The 19,079-nt window shown below is 36.7% G+C and overlaps 1 protein-coding gene across 2 annotated transcripts in view; it reads left to right on the forward strand.

The window, feature by feature from the left end:
* Window positions 1-19,079, forward strand: part of prkg1a (protein kinase cGMP-dependent 1a) — a 72,508-nt gene that overhangs the window by 49,890 nt on the left and 3,539 nt on the right. For both annotated transcript variants that reach the window (XM_046834131.1, XM_046834123.1), the window contains exons 8-17: window positions 532-597; window positions 3,689-3,763; window positions 11,276-11,372; window positions 11,663-11,802; window positions 16,908-16,997; window positions 17,128-17,269; window positions 17,355-17,518; window positions 17,608-17,730; window positions 17,821-17,883; window positions 18,639-18,705. In XM_046834131.1, coding sequence (XP_046690087.1) covers window positions 532-597; window positions 3,689-3,763; window positions 11,276-11,372; window positions 11,663-11,802; window positions 16,908-16,997; window positions 17,128-17,269; window positions 17,355-17,518; window positions 17,608-17,730; window positions 17,821-17,883; window positions 18,639-18,705 — 1,027 coding nt within the window. The remainder of the gene's footprint in view (window positions 1-531; window positions 598-3,688; window positions 3,764-11,275; window positions 11,373-11,662; window positions 11,803-16,907; window positions 16,998-17,127; window positions 17,270-17,354; window positions 17,519-17,607; window positions 17,731-17,820; window positions 17,884-18,638; window positions 18,706-19,079) is intronic.

A 19,079-nucleotide genomic window follows, 5' to 3' on the forward strand; every position in this document is an offset into this window, starting at 1 on the left:
TGGATGGATCTGTGAGGTAGTAGTGAGGTTTGGTCGGAGCAAATGTTTGCAGTTGACCGTGTTATGAGAACTAAAAACAGTGTGTTAGTTGAGCATTATGAATTCACGCTCGGATTCTGACTCAGGCGATTGCGGTGACGTATCCTCAGAGTTCAGCGAGCCAGGGGAGGTTAACGATGGCTTACAGAAAGGCTCCGAGTAATGGCAATTTTTTTTTTCTTTTACAAAATTGCCTTATTGAGATCTGAGCAAAATTTTAAAATCCTATAATGCAAATATTGATAGGCAACACAATTCTGTTCCTTTCTTATGATCAGTTATTAAACCTCAAAAAACCTGAATATAGGGCATGACTAAAGATAATTTTGTAATTTTTACTCTCTGAGAGTTTCTTGTTCAACTGACCATACAGCTACACCAGAGCAGCTGATATAATTTTTTTTCCCCTGAGTCTAACTTGATTTAGACACAGATCACTTTCTGTGTTGCTCATTTTTTTTACTCATGTCGTCATGTTGTTTTTTTGCACAGAGAGGACATCAGGACAGCCAGTGTCATAGCTGCAGAGACTGTAACCTGCCTTGTCATTGACAGAGAGTGAGTATTAGTCATTATATCATCCATTCTGCTTTATTATTCTCACTGTAATGTCAGCTTAAATATTATCCACATGGCTTAAAAAAATAATAAACTAGAGCATGTGCAGTGATCATTTGAGCTTAAGCACAGCTTTAGTATAAAGCTGTAATGAAATTTCCTCTTTATATTTATTTTGAAGGCAAATGTTGAATATTCTTTTAGTTCTAGACTTTATTCTAAACATTTTATACATATGGCCCTAGGTGTGCTTTTTAATGTATTTTATATAAACTAAATGATTTATATGGGTGGTATTTTGTAAAAAAAAAAATGTCTTTATAAGCCTAATTAATGAGCATTTAGTTAATGATTTTATCTGTAGGAGAAGTTGGAAATTTTTCCGAACATAGACTATATATTTCCAACTTTGGTGTTTTACAATCAGTTTGCCTATTGAATTAAAGGCTGCCAATAATTATGTTTTATTATTGTTATTGTTATTATTATTATTATTATTATTATTATTATTATTATTATTATTATTATTAATATAATAATAATTCTGGACAAAATTACATTTTATCAATGTTGCTGATTTAGTTGACTGTTGCATATAAAGCTTTCTGACATGACATGTTTCTCAGGTTACTACGAGTTTGTATGAATGCCTTATTTATTCAGTGCCTGAATAAGTTTGTCTATTCAGAGGTGTGATTGTGTGAATAAAATCTGGCTCTATGCTGAATAGTTTAATTGCTGTGTGTGTCGGTGATCTGTGCAGACAGGTTGTCTCCTGGGTAATGTGCTCATTCAGCTCTTTATGAGCTGTTACAACTTAATAGGCTGCTGTGCGCAGTTCTGCTAGACTGAGAAAGTATTTAATAACTGATTGTTACATTTCTCCATTTTGAACCCTCTAAATGTGCTCACCGATATGAGTCCTTCAAATTTATTTCAAATTCCAAATTTAACTAAAAGATTATTTATAGCTGAATATATGGAAACATTTACAGTAAAAATTATTCTTTGCTCTTTGCTATGTGAATCTGTTTTGACTACAGCACTCATTGATGCTACACTATATGGCCAAAGATTTGTAGACACCTGACCATCTCACACATATCTGGTTCTTTCCCAAACTGTTCTCACAAAGCACGAATTGTATAGTATGTATTTGTTTGCAGTAATATTGAGATTTCCATTTACTGGGACTGAGATGGAATTCACGCTGGGCACAAATCCAAGTTAACGCAATAATTTATTAACACGCGATTAATTCAGCACGCATTTCTGTTTGACTATTTTTATTAAAAATTATAAATAAATAAATATAAAAGAGGCAAACTTCAAACCTTCAACGCAACAGATAGATAAAAACAAATAATAAATGCCACCAAAAAGATAATTTTTAATCACTAAACATTTGTTACTTAATTGTAAATTTGTTACTTGTTTTAATTACTTATTTTGTTTTATGTTGAGTATGGTTTCACTAATAATAAACATATATTTGCATAAAGCATCCATATTTGTCCATGCCCATGTTAATTAGAGTATTGAAAACTTGAAAAGTATTAATTTAAGACAGATTTAGAACAGATTAAAATTGATTAACTTGCAGGGTTTTTTTTTTTTTTTTTACCACTTTAACAGTCCCAGTGAGACTTGGACCACCTCCAAGTATTTGACTAAACTGCCAGTGTGGAAGCCTTCTAAGAGAACCAAACATTTTCCAGCATGATACTTAACTGTAACTACCAATACAACTAGCTTGATGCTATACATTGTATTGCACATATAACTGCACATTATCAACATATTATCGACAGTTTTTCTTTTATATACATAATATACCTGCACTATGCAGGTCTTTTTTTTATGACATAAAATATTTTAACTATATGTTGTACTGTGTATGGCTGTGCAACCAATAATATATGAACATAGAGTGGAAGAACTGAAGTGGCCTGCACAAAGCCCTAAACTTAACCCCAATGAACTCTTTTGGGATGAATCGGAATGCTGACTGCTCCCCAGGCTTTCTTGCCACATATGAGTGTTTGACCTCATGAGCTGAATGAGCACAAATCTCCACAGCTACTCTCCAAAATCCAGTGGAAAGCCTTGCCACTAGAATGGAGTTTTTTTATAACAGCAAAAAAGATCTGAAATGGGAGGTTTAACAAGCTCATATGAGTGTTATGTCAGGTGCCCACAAACTTTTGGCCGTATAGTATATTTTAGCTCCATGCTGTTAATCTGCCATACACAAAGACACTTACACATGAAAATATTTAGGGAAAGCAACTGTGAAATATGAAGCTCACTGCATACAATTCCATGCAACTTCTAAAGTACTTTGCAAAGGTCTTGGTAATATAAATACACATAAAATAAAGCATTTGCTTTTTTTTTTGTCCGAAGTGTATTTGGTAAATCCTTCATGAATAAAACGCTGAATGAAAATCTATAAAAATCTATTTTATGGACACTTTTAAATCATGTTGATAAAGATACAGTGTTGCACATGTCAGAAGTAATTCCTGTTAAACATATCTCCATTTGGGGAAGGAGAAATGTAGGGTTAGAGGGAGGGTGAGAGAGAATTTAAATATTTACTCAGATTGATTAAACTGCAGTGCCATAGCAGCCATTTTTGGTATAAACACATCAACAGACGCTCATCCCAGGCATTATTACCATTTCTCCCTGTAATATTTATCAACCAAGACACACACACCAACATATTCCATCTCCCTTCTCTGTGATCACACTGCTAAAATAGCAGAGGGGCTGTTTTTATCATTATTGCTAATATTCTCAGCAGCAGATATCATACATAATTGAATATTCTGTTTCTCAGTGCAGCAAGAAAACACAGATTTTTAATTAGGTTAGCCTTCAAATGTAATGACTTTCTTCTTTTCCCTTTATAAGAGAATTTACTTACTAGTTGCACTTACAACTTACAATTTTTTTTCATGCGATTATTTTACTACACTGTTGTCTTGTATTCTCATTTACATCAGGGTATGTAATTTGGGATGTGGAAGACCTTTCTTCCATGTTTGAAATGGAATGTTTGAACATTTTTATATTCTGTTTTTAGATCCTATAAGCACCTTATTGGAGGTTTGGAGGATGTGTCCAGCAAAGGATCAGAAGACGCTGAGGCCAAAGCAAAGTAAGCCCATTTCATATCTTAGTATTATTAGCGTTGTTACCGTTATTAAGCTTAAATAAGTATATTAAGTTGCATGCAGCATTTTATATATATGTCAACCCACGATAATTTGCAGATTTCTGATTTGGAACCTAGTGACAAATTGTCTTGATGAATTCACTAAGCTACAGTAGGGTCTGGGGGGTGCTTCCAGAATGTGTGGCTTTTGTGGTTACTTTCTAAGACCAGTGCAAGTTCAGAAAATCCACCACCAGACTGACTTAATTTCTTTCTTTCTCATTTGTTTCTGAATTTCTTTGGATCTCGTCATGATGTTTAGGTTTTGAGGATCTTTTGGTTTACTTCACTTTGTCAGGCAGGTCCTAGTTAAGAGATTTCTTGATTGTGAACAGGTGTGGCAGTAATCAGGCCTGAGAGTGGTTAGAGAAATTGAACTCAGGTGTGATAAGCCAGTTTTAACACTTTTTCACACAGGGCCATGTAGTTTTGGATTTAGTTTTCCCTTAATAATAAAAACCTTCATTTAAAAACTGCATGTTGTGTTCACTTGTGTGAAACATTAAAAGTGTGACAAACATGCAACAAAATAAGAAATCAGGAGGACCAACACTTTTTCACACCACTGTATGTATATATATATATATATATATATATATATATATATATATATATATATATATATATATATATATAATCACGTATATTATATTGTAACAAATCCCACTGGAATAAAGAGAGACAGGCAAAAGTTCCCCAAGCAGAGCTTTCTTTATTTACTTTCATTTTCACCTTTCCAGTACTTGCACTGGGGCTCACCCGCCTTCCTCCGTCGTCTGCTCGTCCCACTCGAGGATCGGCACGATTTCTCTCTATAGCGCCCACCCAAGTTTCCTCGCGGATGGCACGCCTTTCCCTCGAGTCGTTCGAGTGCACTCGGCGGTCAGCACGACCCTTCCGCTCATCTGTGCTTGGTGGCTCTCTCTCTCTTTATTGGCGTCGCCGGACTGAGACAGAGTGCACTCATTAGTTTAATCAGCTGCAGGTGTTTCTTGCTTCTCGTTCCATCTGGCTCCACCCTCCACTCGTGCCCTGCTGACACATACCCCCAACGCCTCCTGACTGACTCCCCCACCCACCCCATGGCATGAGAAGGTGTTGGCAAGTGCTTCTAGATTCCTAGGAGTGAGCGAGAGAGCGGGCGGGCAGGTGGTGAAGTTTGGAGGAGAAGGAGAGGGGTGAAAGAGAGGGAGAGAAGTTGCCTGTCCCATGGTACACCACCATCTGGACTTTCCTGGAGAGGCGTAGCAGACGATGGGGTGCCTGTTTGGCTCAGGCTCATCCTGCTGAATAGGAGGCAGGTGATGGCTGTGACGGCTGCAGCATTCCTGCTGGCCTGTTCCCGTTTCCTTTGCAGCAAAGTCTCCCTGACATCATACCCCTTTTCCAGCATGGGGTTTCGGCACCACTGTAACATACTCACTGATTCCGCGCTGGAAGAAAAATACACAGGCAAAAGTTTATCATGCAGAGATCAGGATTCTTGCAGACCAGCACGCCTTTTCCTGGCATCCACCCGAGTGCACTCACCGACCGGCACGTCTTTCACAGGTGCCCACCCGTGCTTATCATTGTTCAGTGACCCTTCCGCTTGTCTTTGCTTGGTGCCATCTTTCTCCTCTTGCCGTCTCCCCTCTTTATTGGCATCACCGGACTGAAACAGAGCGCACTCCTTAATCTCATCAGCTGCAGGTGTTTCTTACTGCTCGTTCCGTCCGGCTCGGAACACCACTCTCTCACAACTGGCAAATTAACCTATTTGAATTTGTTAACACAAATTCATTTTTAACGTTGCAATTAATCACAAGTTAACTCATGACACTCATGACTAAATTATGCTATTAATCACGAATTAAATATTTTAAATGATTGACAGCCCTACTATATATATGTAAAACAGTAATACATATAAAAAACAGTTACCATATTTAACTTTTTTTTTTTATATACATTTATGTCTATTTATGTTGGTAAATAATACATAAATTGATATTTAATCTATTTTTTTTCATTTATGGCTTAATAAATAAAGAAAAGAAAAAATAACAATTTCTATTTATTATAATCAGTAATCAAATCAAGAGTTAAATCCACCGGTCTGATTGCCAACTCTCATCTTTTCAATGACATTACAGGGAGAATGTGAATATTTGTTTTAATATTACAGCAAAATGTAAAATGAAAATAAAAACAGGATGCAATATACAATCATTATAAACCATTATCTTATTCCCAATAGAACATAAAAAACATTAAATGTTTGAACTGAGTAGAAACCCAAGAAAAAGATATGGTCATTCAAAATGTTGATGGTTGCAACACCTCTCAGAAGTGTTGGGACAGAGGCAACAGAAGGCTGGAGAAGTAAGTGTTACTAAAGCAGCTGGAGGAACATTTTCGAACTAATTTAGTTAATTGGCAACAGGTCAGTAACAATTGTGTACAAAAAGAGTACCTTAGAGATGCAGGTCTCTCAGAAATAAAGATTTGGCAGAGGTTAATTAATCTGCAAATAAACATCTTCACATTGTGGAACAATTTCAGAATAATGTTCCTCAAAATAAAATTGCAAAGACTTTGAATATCTCATCATCTACAGTACATAATATCATCCAAAGAGTCCATGATTCAGAGAAATCTCTTGAGCAAGGGACAAGGATGAAAATCAATACTGGATGCCCATAGTCTTCTGACCCTCAAGCGGCACTGAATTAAGTGATTCTTGATTCTTTAATGGAAATTATTGCATGGGCTTGGAAACACCTTCAGAAACCACTGTCTGTGAGAATAGTTGTCATCCACAAATGCAGGTTAAAACTCTATCATGGAAAAAAGAAGCATATTTGAACATGATGCAGAAATGCTGCCATTTTCTCTGAGTTAAAGCTAAATTCAAAATGGACTGAGGCAACATGGAAAACTGTTCTGTGGTCAGGCGAATTGAATTTTTATTATTTTTGGAAACCATGGATGCAGCCTCTGGACTAAAGAGGAGAGGGTTTTAGAGCAACACATGCTTTTATCCAGAAATATTTTTTATGGAAGGCCTTGCATATTATAGAGAGATAATGTTAAACCACAACTGAACTTATTACTACAGCATATCTTCAGAGTCCGATGTGCTGCACTGACCTGCCTGCAGTCGAGACCATTTACCAAATGAAAACATTTTCCGCGTAATGAAATAAAAAATATGACAAAGAAGATTCAGGACTGTTGAGCTGCTAGAATCCTGTATCAGACACAAATTGGACAATATTCCTTTTCCAAAACACCAGCAACTGGTCTCTTCTGTTTCCAATAAATAAAATATGGGTTTATGAGATTTGCAAATCATTGCATTCTGTTTTAGTTACATTTTACACAGCATACCAAACTTTTGTATTTAGGGTTATATGTGTAACTGTGATTACTTCGCATTTGTCTTGCTAATTACATATTAATTCATTCATTTTCATTGACATAAAGTGCCATAGAAGAACAGCTATACTGCCTGAGTAAGAGACAAAAGGTCAGCATCCTCACAGCTGTGCTACAGTCAACTACCACTGACACTGTTTTTAATGAACAGTAATATGAGATGAGAGTTAGAGACAATGACCTCTCAGGCAGTTTAAGGTGATGTGAAACCAAAGAACTGCAAAGACGAGAGTAATGTGAACTCTCAGAAACATAATCGCCCAACACACACACACACACACACACACACACACACACACATGCACACAAAGAGAAATTATTGTTTCTATAGTAATTATCCAGTCAAAGTTTGCAAATGATGTGAATAAGTCTTAGCTCCTACGCTGACTGCAAAACTTTCCTCTACTAGATCAAAGCAGCAGCCTTAGAAACTTTCTCTACTTTCTCTTTCTCATCTGCATTGTAAATTACCAGAGCTGATACATTAATAATATACCTCTTCCATATTTTTCATGTCAAGATTATAACACTGTTTCTGTTTTCTTTCACATTTTCTTTGAACTAATCTATATACTCTATATTCTATCCGAGAAATTATTTTTTACCCTAATGTAATCATTGTTCCAGGAACCATATCATTTAAAATGAGTGTACATATAAGACAAAAAATAAGGCCAATATAATTTATTTTGAAACGCAATGGCCATTTTTGTATCTGCTTAATTAGCATATTTTGTAAAGACATTTATATTCGACAGCTGACATAGCAGCTGCACTGATAGACCACTGATCTGCTCTCCAGTGGCCAAAGAGCTCTAGTTGAACAGCTATGATACAGCAAAAAGCCTAAAGCCTGGGACATTAGAGAGCACTTTCTTCCATGCACTCAGATATAGCAGCCAATAATACCAGCCCTCAGTCCTGAGAGAGGGATCACTGCTCCTTTACAGTTCATCTACCGGAAACACACACACATAGAGGCATTACATCATGCATCATGATCTCATATGATCTCCTTAGACACATGCATATGTTTAGTTATTTATATATAGATAGATAGATAGATAGATAGATAGATAGATAGATAGATAGATAGATAGATAGATAGATAGATAGATAGATAGATAAATGTGTGTTGGAGTAAAAAAAAATTGCCAAACTTTTTTGTGTGTGTGTTTCTATGTGTGTGTGGCAGAAATGGGCTTTGAAAATGTAATTTAAATGACAGAAGGTTTCCAAAGTTTGAGATCATTTAAAACTGAAAACTAAGAAAACACCATACAGTGTGTTTACCCCTTTTTAGAGTAATCTGAAATGTATTTTTATTTATGATTTAGTTATTTATATATTTGTTTTTGAATTTTGATGTAATAAGGCAATTTAATTGGTTTAGTTTTTACAGATATTCTAGCATGTGATTTTAGCAATAAAATGCTATTTTTTTAAAAAGAGATGTCTTATTTTCCCTTGTATATTTAATATTGCTCTTTAATAAAGGAAAAGTACTTATTATTCGATTACTTGATTAATCACTGGAATAATCAGTGGAATATTCGATTACTAAAATAATCGATAGCTGCAGGCATAGTTCATTGTCTTCACCACATGGTGAAACTCACATCTTTAAGCAGAAAATAACCCATTCCTAAATATATCCTGAATTTCAGAAGCATATGATTTTTTTTTTTTATATTTGTTCCCATACGCCAAGCATATTGCAAGTATCTTGTTAAATAAATGGAAAGTATTCCTCACTAAAGGACACAGAACACTACACTGAATATGGAGATTATGAGGTTTAGAGCCCTAGCTTATGCTCTATTTATGTACTGTTCCCGACATCTGTGCGTGATAAGAATGATCCCACCTTGTAGTCATGGTGCCAATCACAGTCACTTACTGAATAGAGATATCTCATGCTATCACATGTCTCATGAAGTTTATCTTTCTCTGAATATGCACAATGAGCAAGCTTGCATTACACAGATATATCAGTCTTGATGACAATAATAATAATAATAATAATAATAATAATAATAATAATAATAATAATAATTGTTTATACACTATATCATTTTGCATTCTAGTTTCAGGAAAACTGAAAGTGCTTTAAATACCAGATTTCAAAAGAATTTCTACTTAAGCACATAGAATTAGTGTATATCACTTATAAAGTAATTATAAATTCACTACCAGGAGTATGATAAAAAAGTATATTGAACAAGAAAAGAAGGCTGAAGTATGAACAGGCCAAGTTGAACAAATATGCTTTTAATCTCGTGCTGGCACTAATTCCAGAGATTTGGGAAATATTCCACTGACGAAGTTGTGACTAATCCTTGGGATTAACAACAGCCTGTGCTCAGGACGGGCTGTGTACTGTGCGCGATCCCAGACTTTTTTTTTCTCGTTGCAATAAGAGCCGTCTGCCATCTACAGGCCAAGATGCGAACTGTGAGCTATTCCTGGAGAGCAGGTTATCCTCCATTGGGGCAAAACTTATATTTATGTCTAATGCAGATAAATCATTATCTATTACAAGATTATTAATTTGGAATAGTTATGTGCAGAAGATTAAAATGCGGTGCGGTTTAAATATCCCAGCAAAGATATCAATATCAGACATTTGCAGAAAAAAGCACAGGTTTATTAGATTTGTGTATAAGCAAAGTATCAATTAGCTGCATTACTAATTATGTATGGTCCTCACGAGGATTGTGAAGACTAACTTATGTGTGTATTAGGGTCCTTGGCAGTGTACGTGGAAAATAATGACCTTTGTTTGACACCAGTCAGCCAAACACAGCCCCAAATGTGTTATTACTCACATTCTCACGTGACTCAGTGTTTTAAAAAGACCCAGCTGGATGATCTGCCATTTCTCTCTTTCTGCTTATACGTAGACTTCACTGGCTGAAAGCAATAAGTCAAAGATTGTAATCAGGCACAAAGAATAATCACAGTATTCCAGGAAAACCTGGATATGTTCAAAATTGATTTGAACTGATTGTATTTTGTCTATGTAAAGTTCCGCCATTTCTCATGTACGCAAAGGAATGTATTGAGAATTTCTTATAAGTTAAAGGACATGCTCCTGAAGATGAGTGATGATTCTGATTGACTTCTCGGTCTAGTTTCAGTCTATTCCTTTTGTCGGAACTAAGGTCCCATGTCCAAGCAGACATATCAGTTAAGTGACTCATTAATCTAGTCAGTTTAAGTTATTCACTAGTCAATTACCAATAAGTTTTAAAACTTCCAACAAACAAACCAAATGAAGACATCTTTCAGTCACGAATTAGAAGAAGCAAATCAGTTTTATTACAGTCAATTCAGTCCTGTCTCATGGAGCTCTTGGGAGAAAACCATCTCTACAGTAATGGCAGCAGTCAGCTTTTGCTTGCTAATGCAAAATTAATATAAACAATCCTTACTTTTGATCTCCCAACTAATGAAATGTACATATTTTCTATAATATCTCCTTTTGACACACCAATTTACATGCACCAATAATTTTATGAGGGCTTGTATAATGCATATTCTGGTAAATTTATCCTCTTTCTTGGAAGTCTCGTTTACCTCCTAAAATCTAAACAAAACCAGCCGGTCAGAGTGGATAGGCCTTCTTGTAATAAGATCAATGATACGAGTAAATAATATCATTAGAGTATAAACATTCTCTTGCTAAAAGAGTATAAATGAATGTAGCATGGACACTCTTTTTAGCATCAAGCGGGTTGTCTAACTAAAAATACACAGGCCGAATGGATACAATGTCAGTAAAGACAACTCTGTCAGCTCAATGGATTAAGGAGGAAGCAGACTTTAGACTTAATCTAGATTCGAATAAAATTAATCATAGGTTCTGTGTTTTTTTTTGGGTTTTTTTGGTGCAGAAGTCAGACGAAATGAATGCTCAGTTCACAGGCTTTGAGAATAAAGAGGAAAAATGTTCCACTTATTTTCTCCAGGTATCTTTTCCTTTCGGCTAAATTCCTCTAAACGCTTTCCATTCTTTCGCTTGGTATCATGCAGGTACGAGGCAGAGAACGCGTTCTTCTTCAACCTGCACCTGTCAGACTTCAACATTATAGACACACTTGGAGTCGGAGGATTTGGACGTGTTGAGTTGGTAATTTATTATTATTTTTTTTATCGATCTTGCTTGCAAAACGTTATACAAGATGTTGCAAAATATTGCAAAATTGTTCAACAAGAAATATCTATCTGCTTGCTATTTTGGGGTATGTAATGCACATTAAGGGAGCTATTATGCTTATTTATTGGAGCTGAGGTAAGGGAGATCAATGAACTAAAAATTCAGTGGTAGAACAAAGAGCAGCTTTTTACTATTTATATTGAAATAAACACTTGTATTTTCAGGGCTTACATGTGTCTTTGTTGCTTAATTTGTAATCCCAGGTGCAGCTTAAGAGTGATGAGTATAAGACATTTGCTATGAAGATCCTGAAGAAACGCCACATTGTAGACACCAGACAACAGGAGCATATTCGCTCTGAGAAACTCATAATGCAGGAAGCTCACTCAGACTTCATCGTCAGGTATTCACAAGCTCTGATCTTCCACATTAACACCTCAGTCTACTCACAGGGTTCATGATAAGTTTACCTGTATGATTACTTACATTAATTAACCTTTATGCACATATTTTAATAAAATATACAGCACACAAACACTAGATACTCTGAAATAATCAACATTACCAAAGAATATAGTTTTTTTTTTTTGCAAACCGTGAATACCGTAATTTCTGGACTATTAAGCACACCCAAATGCAAGCTGCACTCATTGAATTTTACAAAGATTTTTATTTTGAACATAAATACGCCGCATCTGTCTATAGGCCGCAGGTGCCTACACTGAAACTAATGAACTTTACACAGGCTTTAACTAAAGACAGTGTTTGTTACATGGCTTGTATCTAAACAGTAGCCTACCAAGAAAGTCATTGTTCACTGTCTTCCTCCTTCTTCCTTTCACAACAATTTCTCTTTAGAGTTTTTCTTTTGGCATCGTCGTGCGTTTAAAAATCACCATCTGTGAAGCTTTTCTCCCGATGCCGTGTAGCTCAGAACACAGGTGAAGTGCGTTTTTTTCATGCCCGGCTGTTTTCAGCATGACAAATTATTTGCATTTCCTGTAGACAGTCCGAGTGAGAGGCAGGTCAAACGTCAGAGGAATCTCATCCATATTTATGATGTGGTGAGGCCCGATTCTGTGGGAGCGCGATATAATAATATGAGATTCATTGGTTCACCTTAACCCGTTCAGGAATTTTATTGGTCTAATGTTATGGGGCTCAGTTTTTTGTCTTGAAGCATGTGAAATCAGAAAAAACCCAGGAAAAATCCATAAATTAACCGCTTCATTGTTTAAACCGCGGAGTTCAAAGCGTAGGAAAAAGTAGCGGCTTATAGTCCGGAAAATACGGTACATGTTTTTATGTTTTTACGCATACCACATTATTTCTTCTGGTATGGAAAGATGTGTGTATAATTATCACAACACAATTAACCTCCTATCATTTACACATACATCTGCATGATTCTGCATGTTGCTTCTTACGTGCATATTTACAGTGAGGAAAATAAGTATTTGAACACCATGCTATTTTGCAAGTTCTCCCACTTAGAAATCATAGAGGGGTCTGAAATTGTCATCGTAGGTGCATGTCCACTGTGAGAGACATGATCTAAAAAAAATCTAGAAATTACAATGTATGATTTTTTAACTATTTATTTGTATGATACAGCTGCAAATAAGTATTTGAACACCTGAGAAAGTCAATGTTAATACAGTTGTGTTCAAAATTATTCAACCCCCACTGAAATTGATTGTTTTGGTCGGTTTGACATTGATTATGATCATTCAGTCATCCTGCTTACAATTAAATCAAAGAGGCACGTGTAGGTCAGACAAATATAACATAACATTTATAATGAAATAACCACAAATGTCTTTTCTGAGCTCACATCATTATCAGTTTTATTCAACCCCCAAGTGACATTCAATCTTAGTACTTAGTACAACATCCTTTTACAGTTATAACAGCTTTTAAACGTGAAGCATAGCTTGACACAAGTGTCTTGCAGCGATCTACGGGTATCTTCGCCCATTCATCATGGGCAAAAGCCTCCAGTTCAGTCACATTCTTAGGCTTGCGCACTGCAACTGCTTTCTTTAAGTCCCACCAGAGGTTCTCAATCGGATTTAAGTCTGGTGACTGCGATGGCCACTTCAAAATGTTCCAGCCTTTAATCTGCAACCATGCTCTAGTGGACTTGGAGGTATGCTTGGGATCATTGTCCTGTTGAAAGGTCCAACGTCTTCCAAGCCTCAGGTTTGTGACGGACTGCATCACATTGTCATCCAATATCTCCTGGTACTGATGAGAATTCATGGTACCTTGCACACGCTGAAGCTTCCCAGTACCTGCAGAAGCAAAACAGCCCCAAAGCATGATTGACCCCCCGCCATGCTTCACAGTAGGCAAGGTGTTCTTTTCTTCATAGGCCTTGTTCTTCCTCCTCCAAACATAGCGTTGATCCATGGGCCCAAACAGTTCTAATTTTGTTTCATCAGTCCACAGAACACTATCCCAAAACTTCTGTGGTTTGTCCACATGACTTTTGGCATACTGCAGTCGACTCTTCTTATTCTTTGGGGACAGCAAGGGGGTGCGCCTGGGAGTTCTGGCATGGAGGCCTTCATTACGCAGGGTGCGCCGTATTGTCTGAGCAGAAACTTCAGTACCCACATCTGACAAATCTTTTCTCAGTTCCTCAGCAGTCACACGGGACTTTTCTCCACTCTACGCTTCAGGTAGCGCACAGCAGTCGAAGTCAGCATCTTCTTTCTGCCACGACCAGGTAGCGTTTCAACAGTGCCCTTTGCCTTGAATTTGCGAATGATGCTTCCTATGGTGTCTCTTGGTATGTTTAACATCTTTGCAATCTTCTTATAGCCATTGCCCTTCCTGTGAAGAGTAATCACCTGTTCTCTTGTCTTCCTGGACCATTCTCTTGACCTCACCATGTTTGTAACCACACCAGTAAATGTCTAGAAGGAGCTGAGTATCACAGTCATTTTAAAGCTGCCTAATTGGTGCTTATTAGGCTTTATTGCTGCTCCCTGATATCCACAGGTGTTTTCAATACCTGATTGAAAACACTTCATTGAACCTCTGTTCTTCAGAGTGGTAGTCTTTAAGGGGTTGAATAATTATGTCAATGAAGAATTCACAAAAGAAACATTTACTACTGTATTACAAAACTAATTGATGTCATTTTAGTTGCATATGGTTCTTTAAGAAGTCCTTGTAGGATTTCATTCTGAATACAATTACAAATGTACACTAAATTCCCTAAAACCATTTACAGCATTGGGGGTTGAATAATTTTGAACACAACTGTATTTGGTACAGTAGCCTTTGTTTGCAATTACAGAGGTCAAAAGTTTCCTGTAGTTTTTCACCAGGTTTGCACACACTGCAGGAGGGATTTTGGCCCACTCCTCCACACAGATCTTCTCTAGATCAGTCAGGTTTCTGGCTTGTCGCTGAGAAACACAGAGTTTGAGCTCCCTCCAAAAATTCTCTATTGGGTTTAGGTCTGGAGACTGGCTAGGCCACGCCAGAACCTTGATATGCTTCTTACAGAGCCACTCCTTGGTTATCCTGGTGTGTGCTTCGGGTCATTGTCATGTTGGAAGACCCAGCCTCGACCCATCTTCAATGCTCTAACTGAGGGAAGGAGGTTGTACCCCAAAATCTCGCAATACATGGCACCGGTCATCCTCTCCTTAATACAGTGCAATCGCCCTGTCCCAGAAAAACTCTGTGCAGAAAAACACCCCCAAAGCATGATGCTACCACCCCATGCTTCACAGTAGATCATTCTTCTTCCTCCAAACACGTTTAGTGGAATTATGACCCAAAAGTTCTATTTTGGTCTCATCTGACCACATGACTGTCTCCCATGACTCCTCTGGATCATCCAAATGGTCATTGGCAAACTTAAGACGTGCCTGGACATGTGCTGGTTTAACAGGGGAACCTTCCGTGCCATGCATGATTTCAAACCATGACGTCTTAGTGTATTACCAACAGTAACCTTGGAAACGGTGGTCCCAGCTCTTTTCAGGTCATTGACCAGCTCCTCCCGTGTAGTTCTGGGCTGATTTCTCACCTTCCTTAGGATCATTAAGACCCCACGAGGTGAGATCTTGCATGGAGCCCCAGTCCGAGGGAGATTGACGGTCATGTTTAGCTTCTTCCATTTTCTAATGATTGCTCCAACAGTGGACCTTTTTTCACCAAGCTGCTTGCTAATTTCCCTGTAGCCCTTTCCAGCCTTGTGGAGGTGTACAATTTTGTCTCTAGTGTCTTTGGACAGCTCTTTGGTCTTGGCCATGTTAGTAGTTGGATTCTTACTGATTGTATAGGGTGGACAGGTGTCTTTATGCAGCTAACGACCTCAAAGAGGTGCATCTAATTTAGGATAATAAATGTAGTGGAGGTGGACATTTTAAAGGCAGACTAACAGGTCTTTGAGGGTCAGAATTCTAGCTGATAGACAGGTGTTCAAATACTTATTTGCAGCTGTATCGTACAAATAAATAGTTTAAAAATCATATATTGTGATTTCTTGATTTTTTTATTATGTCTCTCACAGTGGACATGCACCTATGATGACAATTTCAGACCCCTCCATGATTTGAAGTGGGAGAACTTGCAAAATAGCAGGGTGTTCAAATACTTATTTTCCTCACTGTATATATCCAGTGTATGTGTATGCATTTTGCTCATCTTATTTACACCGCCAAGGCATAAGGTTATGACATTATAATATTATAGCAGGTGAAGTGAAAAACACGGATTATCTCTTCATCATGGCACCTGTTAGTGGGTGGGATATATTGGGCAGCAACTAAACATTTTGTCCTCAAAGTTGATATGTTATAACCAGGAAAAATGGGCAAGCGTAAGGATTTGAGAGAGGGCCAAATTGTGATGGCTAGATGACTGGGTCAGAGCATCTTTAAAACTGCAGCTCCTGTGGGATGCTCCTGTTCTTCAGTGATCAGTATCTATCAAAAGTTTTCCAAGGAAGGAACAGTGGTGAACCGTCGAGAGGGTCATGAGTGGCCAAAGATTTTTGATGCACGTAGGGAGTGAAGGCTGCCTCGTGAAATTGTGTAGGATAGGAGGAAATATGTATGATAGGAGGTTGTGTTATTGATTTATGCAACACATTATTTGTGCATGTGTTTAAAAGAAATTGTAGATAGATTGATCAGAAACACTTTATTCTGCATATCTGACTTCTGATTGTAGTGTGAACAAAGTACAGGAAATAGACAAATTAAGAAGTGACAAATTACGTGCACAATAAATATTAATAGATTAAAATCTTATTATGTTTAACTTGTTCTTTAAAGTTTTCCAACATAGTTACAAATTTTGTTTAAAAAATAAAAATCTGATTACTGAATATAATTATCTTCTAGCACATATAGATCATTATAATAAGGAATTCTATTAAAGTCTTTTGGTCAGCAGTAAGGTCATTGTCTTATAATACACTGTGCGTCACTGTGAACATTTAATGTCACAGCTTTTTTGTTATGCTTTTTGGCTTTTTTTCAGACTATACAGGACATTTAAGGACAGTAAATACCTGTACATGTTGATGGAGGCTTGTCTTGGAGGAGAATTATGGACCATCCTCAGAGACAGGTCAGCTCTACATATAGCTATACTCACTCCAATTCCTTAATTACTATTTATTTCATGATGTAGTAACTACTCTTGTCTGCTAACTGCTTTTTTTTATTTTTGTTGTTGTTGTGGTTGTTGTTGAATTCAGGGGTTCATTTGATGATTCTACTACACGATTTTACACGGCATGTGTAGTGGAGGCTTTCGCCTATTTACATTCAAAAGGTATCATTTATAGAGATCTCAAACCAGAGAACCTCATACTGGACCACCGGGGCTATGCCAAACTGGTAAATTAATCAAATCATATTCTTATTTGCATAGTTATTAAATATTATAAATGTAGTATGAGTAAAATACATTTCCTTTTTGAAGGTGGACTTTGGCTTCGCTAAGAAGATTGGATTCGGGAAGAAGACGTGGACATTCTGTGGTACACCAGAGTACGTAGCTCCTGAGATCATTCTTAACAAGGGTCATGATATCTCAGCAGACTACTGGTCCCTGGGCATCCTCATGTATGAACTACTAACAGGCAGGTAAGTCAGTGTGTAGCGTAGGGTAAATAAATGACATTATATTTAGCAATCATGTTTAAAAAAATGTCTAACCCCAAAATATATTGTAGCCCTCCTTTTTCAGGCCCTGACCCCATGAAGACTTACAACATCATTTTAAGAGGAATTGACATGATCGAATTTCCAAAAAAGATTACAAAAAATGCTGCCAATCTCATTAAAAAGCTATGCAGGTGTGTTCCAGTGGACATACAAATATCATAACACCCACCTCGTTTTTATAGTAGCATTTCCTGACAGTACTTTTTATATATATATTCCAGGGACACTCCTTCTGAAAGATTAGGAAATCTAAAAAATGGCGTCAAGGATATTCAAAAGCACAAGTGAGTGTGTATAAGGTTTTGTGTTATATTTGTTTCATATAATTATCTGCATGTAGCAAATTGTTTATGTAGCCGTAAATATCAGCTTTTACTCCCATGTGAAGACAAATGATCAGTTTTATAAATGTTTACTGACATCATTGTTATTAGAGTACTTTAAATAAAGAATTATGAACATACAGTATTTACAGTAAAGTACTGTAATATCATATATAAAGGAGTATATAATTCTGTACATGCTCATTTGGTTGCTGCTTAGCATGCCATGGATGAGTCTTGCTCAAGGACCTATCCATGACAGTTTGGCTGTGCTTGGATATGAGCATATGTCTTTCTGCATTCTAACTATAGCATTTACCAGCCACTGTAGCTAGCTCAAGCAGTTTATGTTCATTCAATCTCTTTTAATGTGTGTTAATTCAGTGTTAAATTGATGAAAGGTAGTTGAGCTTGTTGCATTGGCTTAGTTGTTAAGGCTTTGTTTTCCTCAAGCAAGCCCCTTAATCTTCTGCTCAATTGTACCCTCCAACAATTGATTTTTAAGCAGATTATGCATTATTTTATACTCTATATGGAACTACTGTAATTTACTGTAAATGTTTTTAGTTTTATACTGTAAAAAATTACAACTTATCAACAACAATGTTTACAGTCAATTTTTTACTGTACAATTATTCAACAGTGTACTAAAAGATCTGAAATAACCACTTATTCTGGACCAGCTTCATCAGTGCTCATTAATGTCTTTTGTACAGGTGGTTTGAGGGCTTTAACTGGGACGGTTTACGGAAAGGAACACTGGCGCCTCCCATCATCCCTAGTGTAAGTGCATAACTACCTACGTACCAGTACCAGAAGAATGCCAAAAGTGCCAACTTTGATACATTTGACCTGAATTTGGTCCTCTTTTATATTAAATGTGTCTAATACCAGTGTATTGATTACTCTTAATAGTGCCACTGAAGGCTTTCAATAACATTTTCCTTTTGGTTGAGCTGCCAAATGTTTAAATAGAAGATTGTTGAAGATTGTTTGAATTGAACATACTAAAAAAACTGTTATATTAGAATGTTAATTTTTGTAACCATTACACTCTAAATAAGTGTGAGGTTGTGTAATCAATGTGTAATTAGTACATAGGTACTGTATAAGTAAAAAAAAAAGATCTGTCTGATTTTCTCAGGTTAGCATGATAC

Source organism: Silurus meridionalis, chromosome 2 (genome assembly GCF_014805685.1).
Source record: "Silurus meridionalis isolate SWU-2019-XX chromosome 2, ASM1480568v1, whole genome shotgun sequence".
Lineage (NCBI taxonomy): Eukaryota > Metazoa > Chordata > Actinopteri > Siluriformes > Siluridae > Silurus > Silurus meridionalis.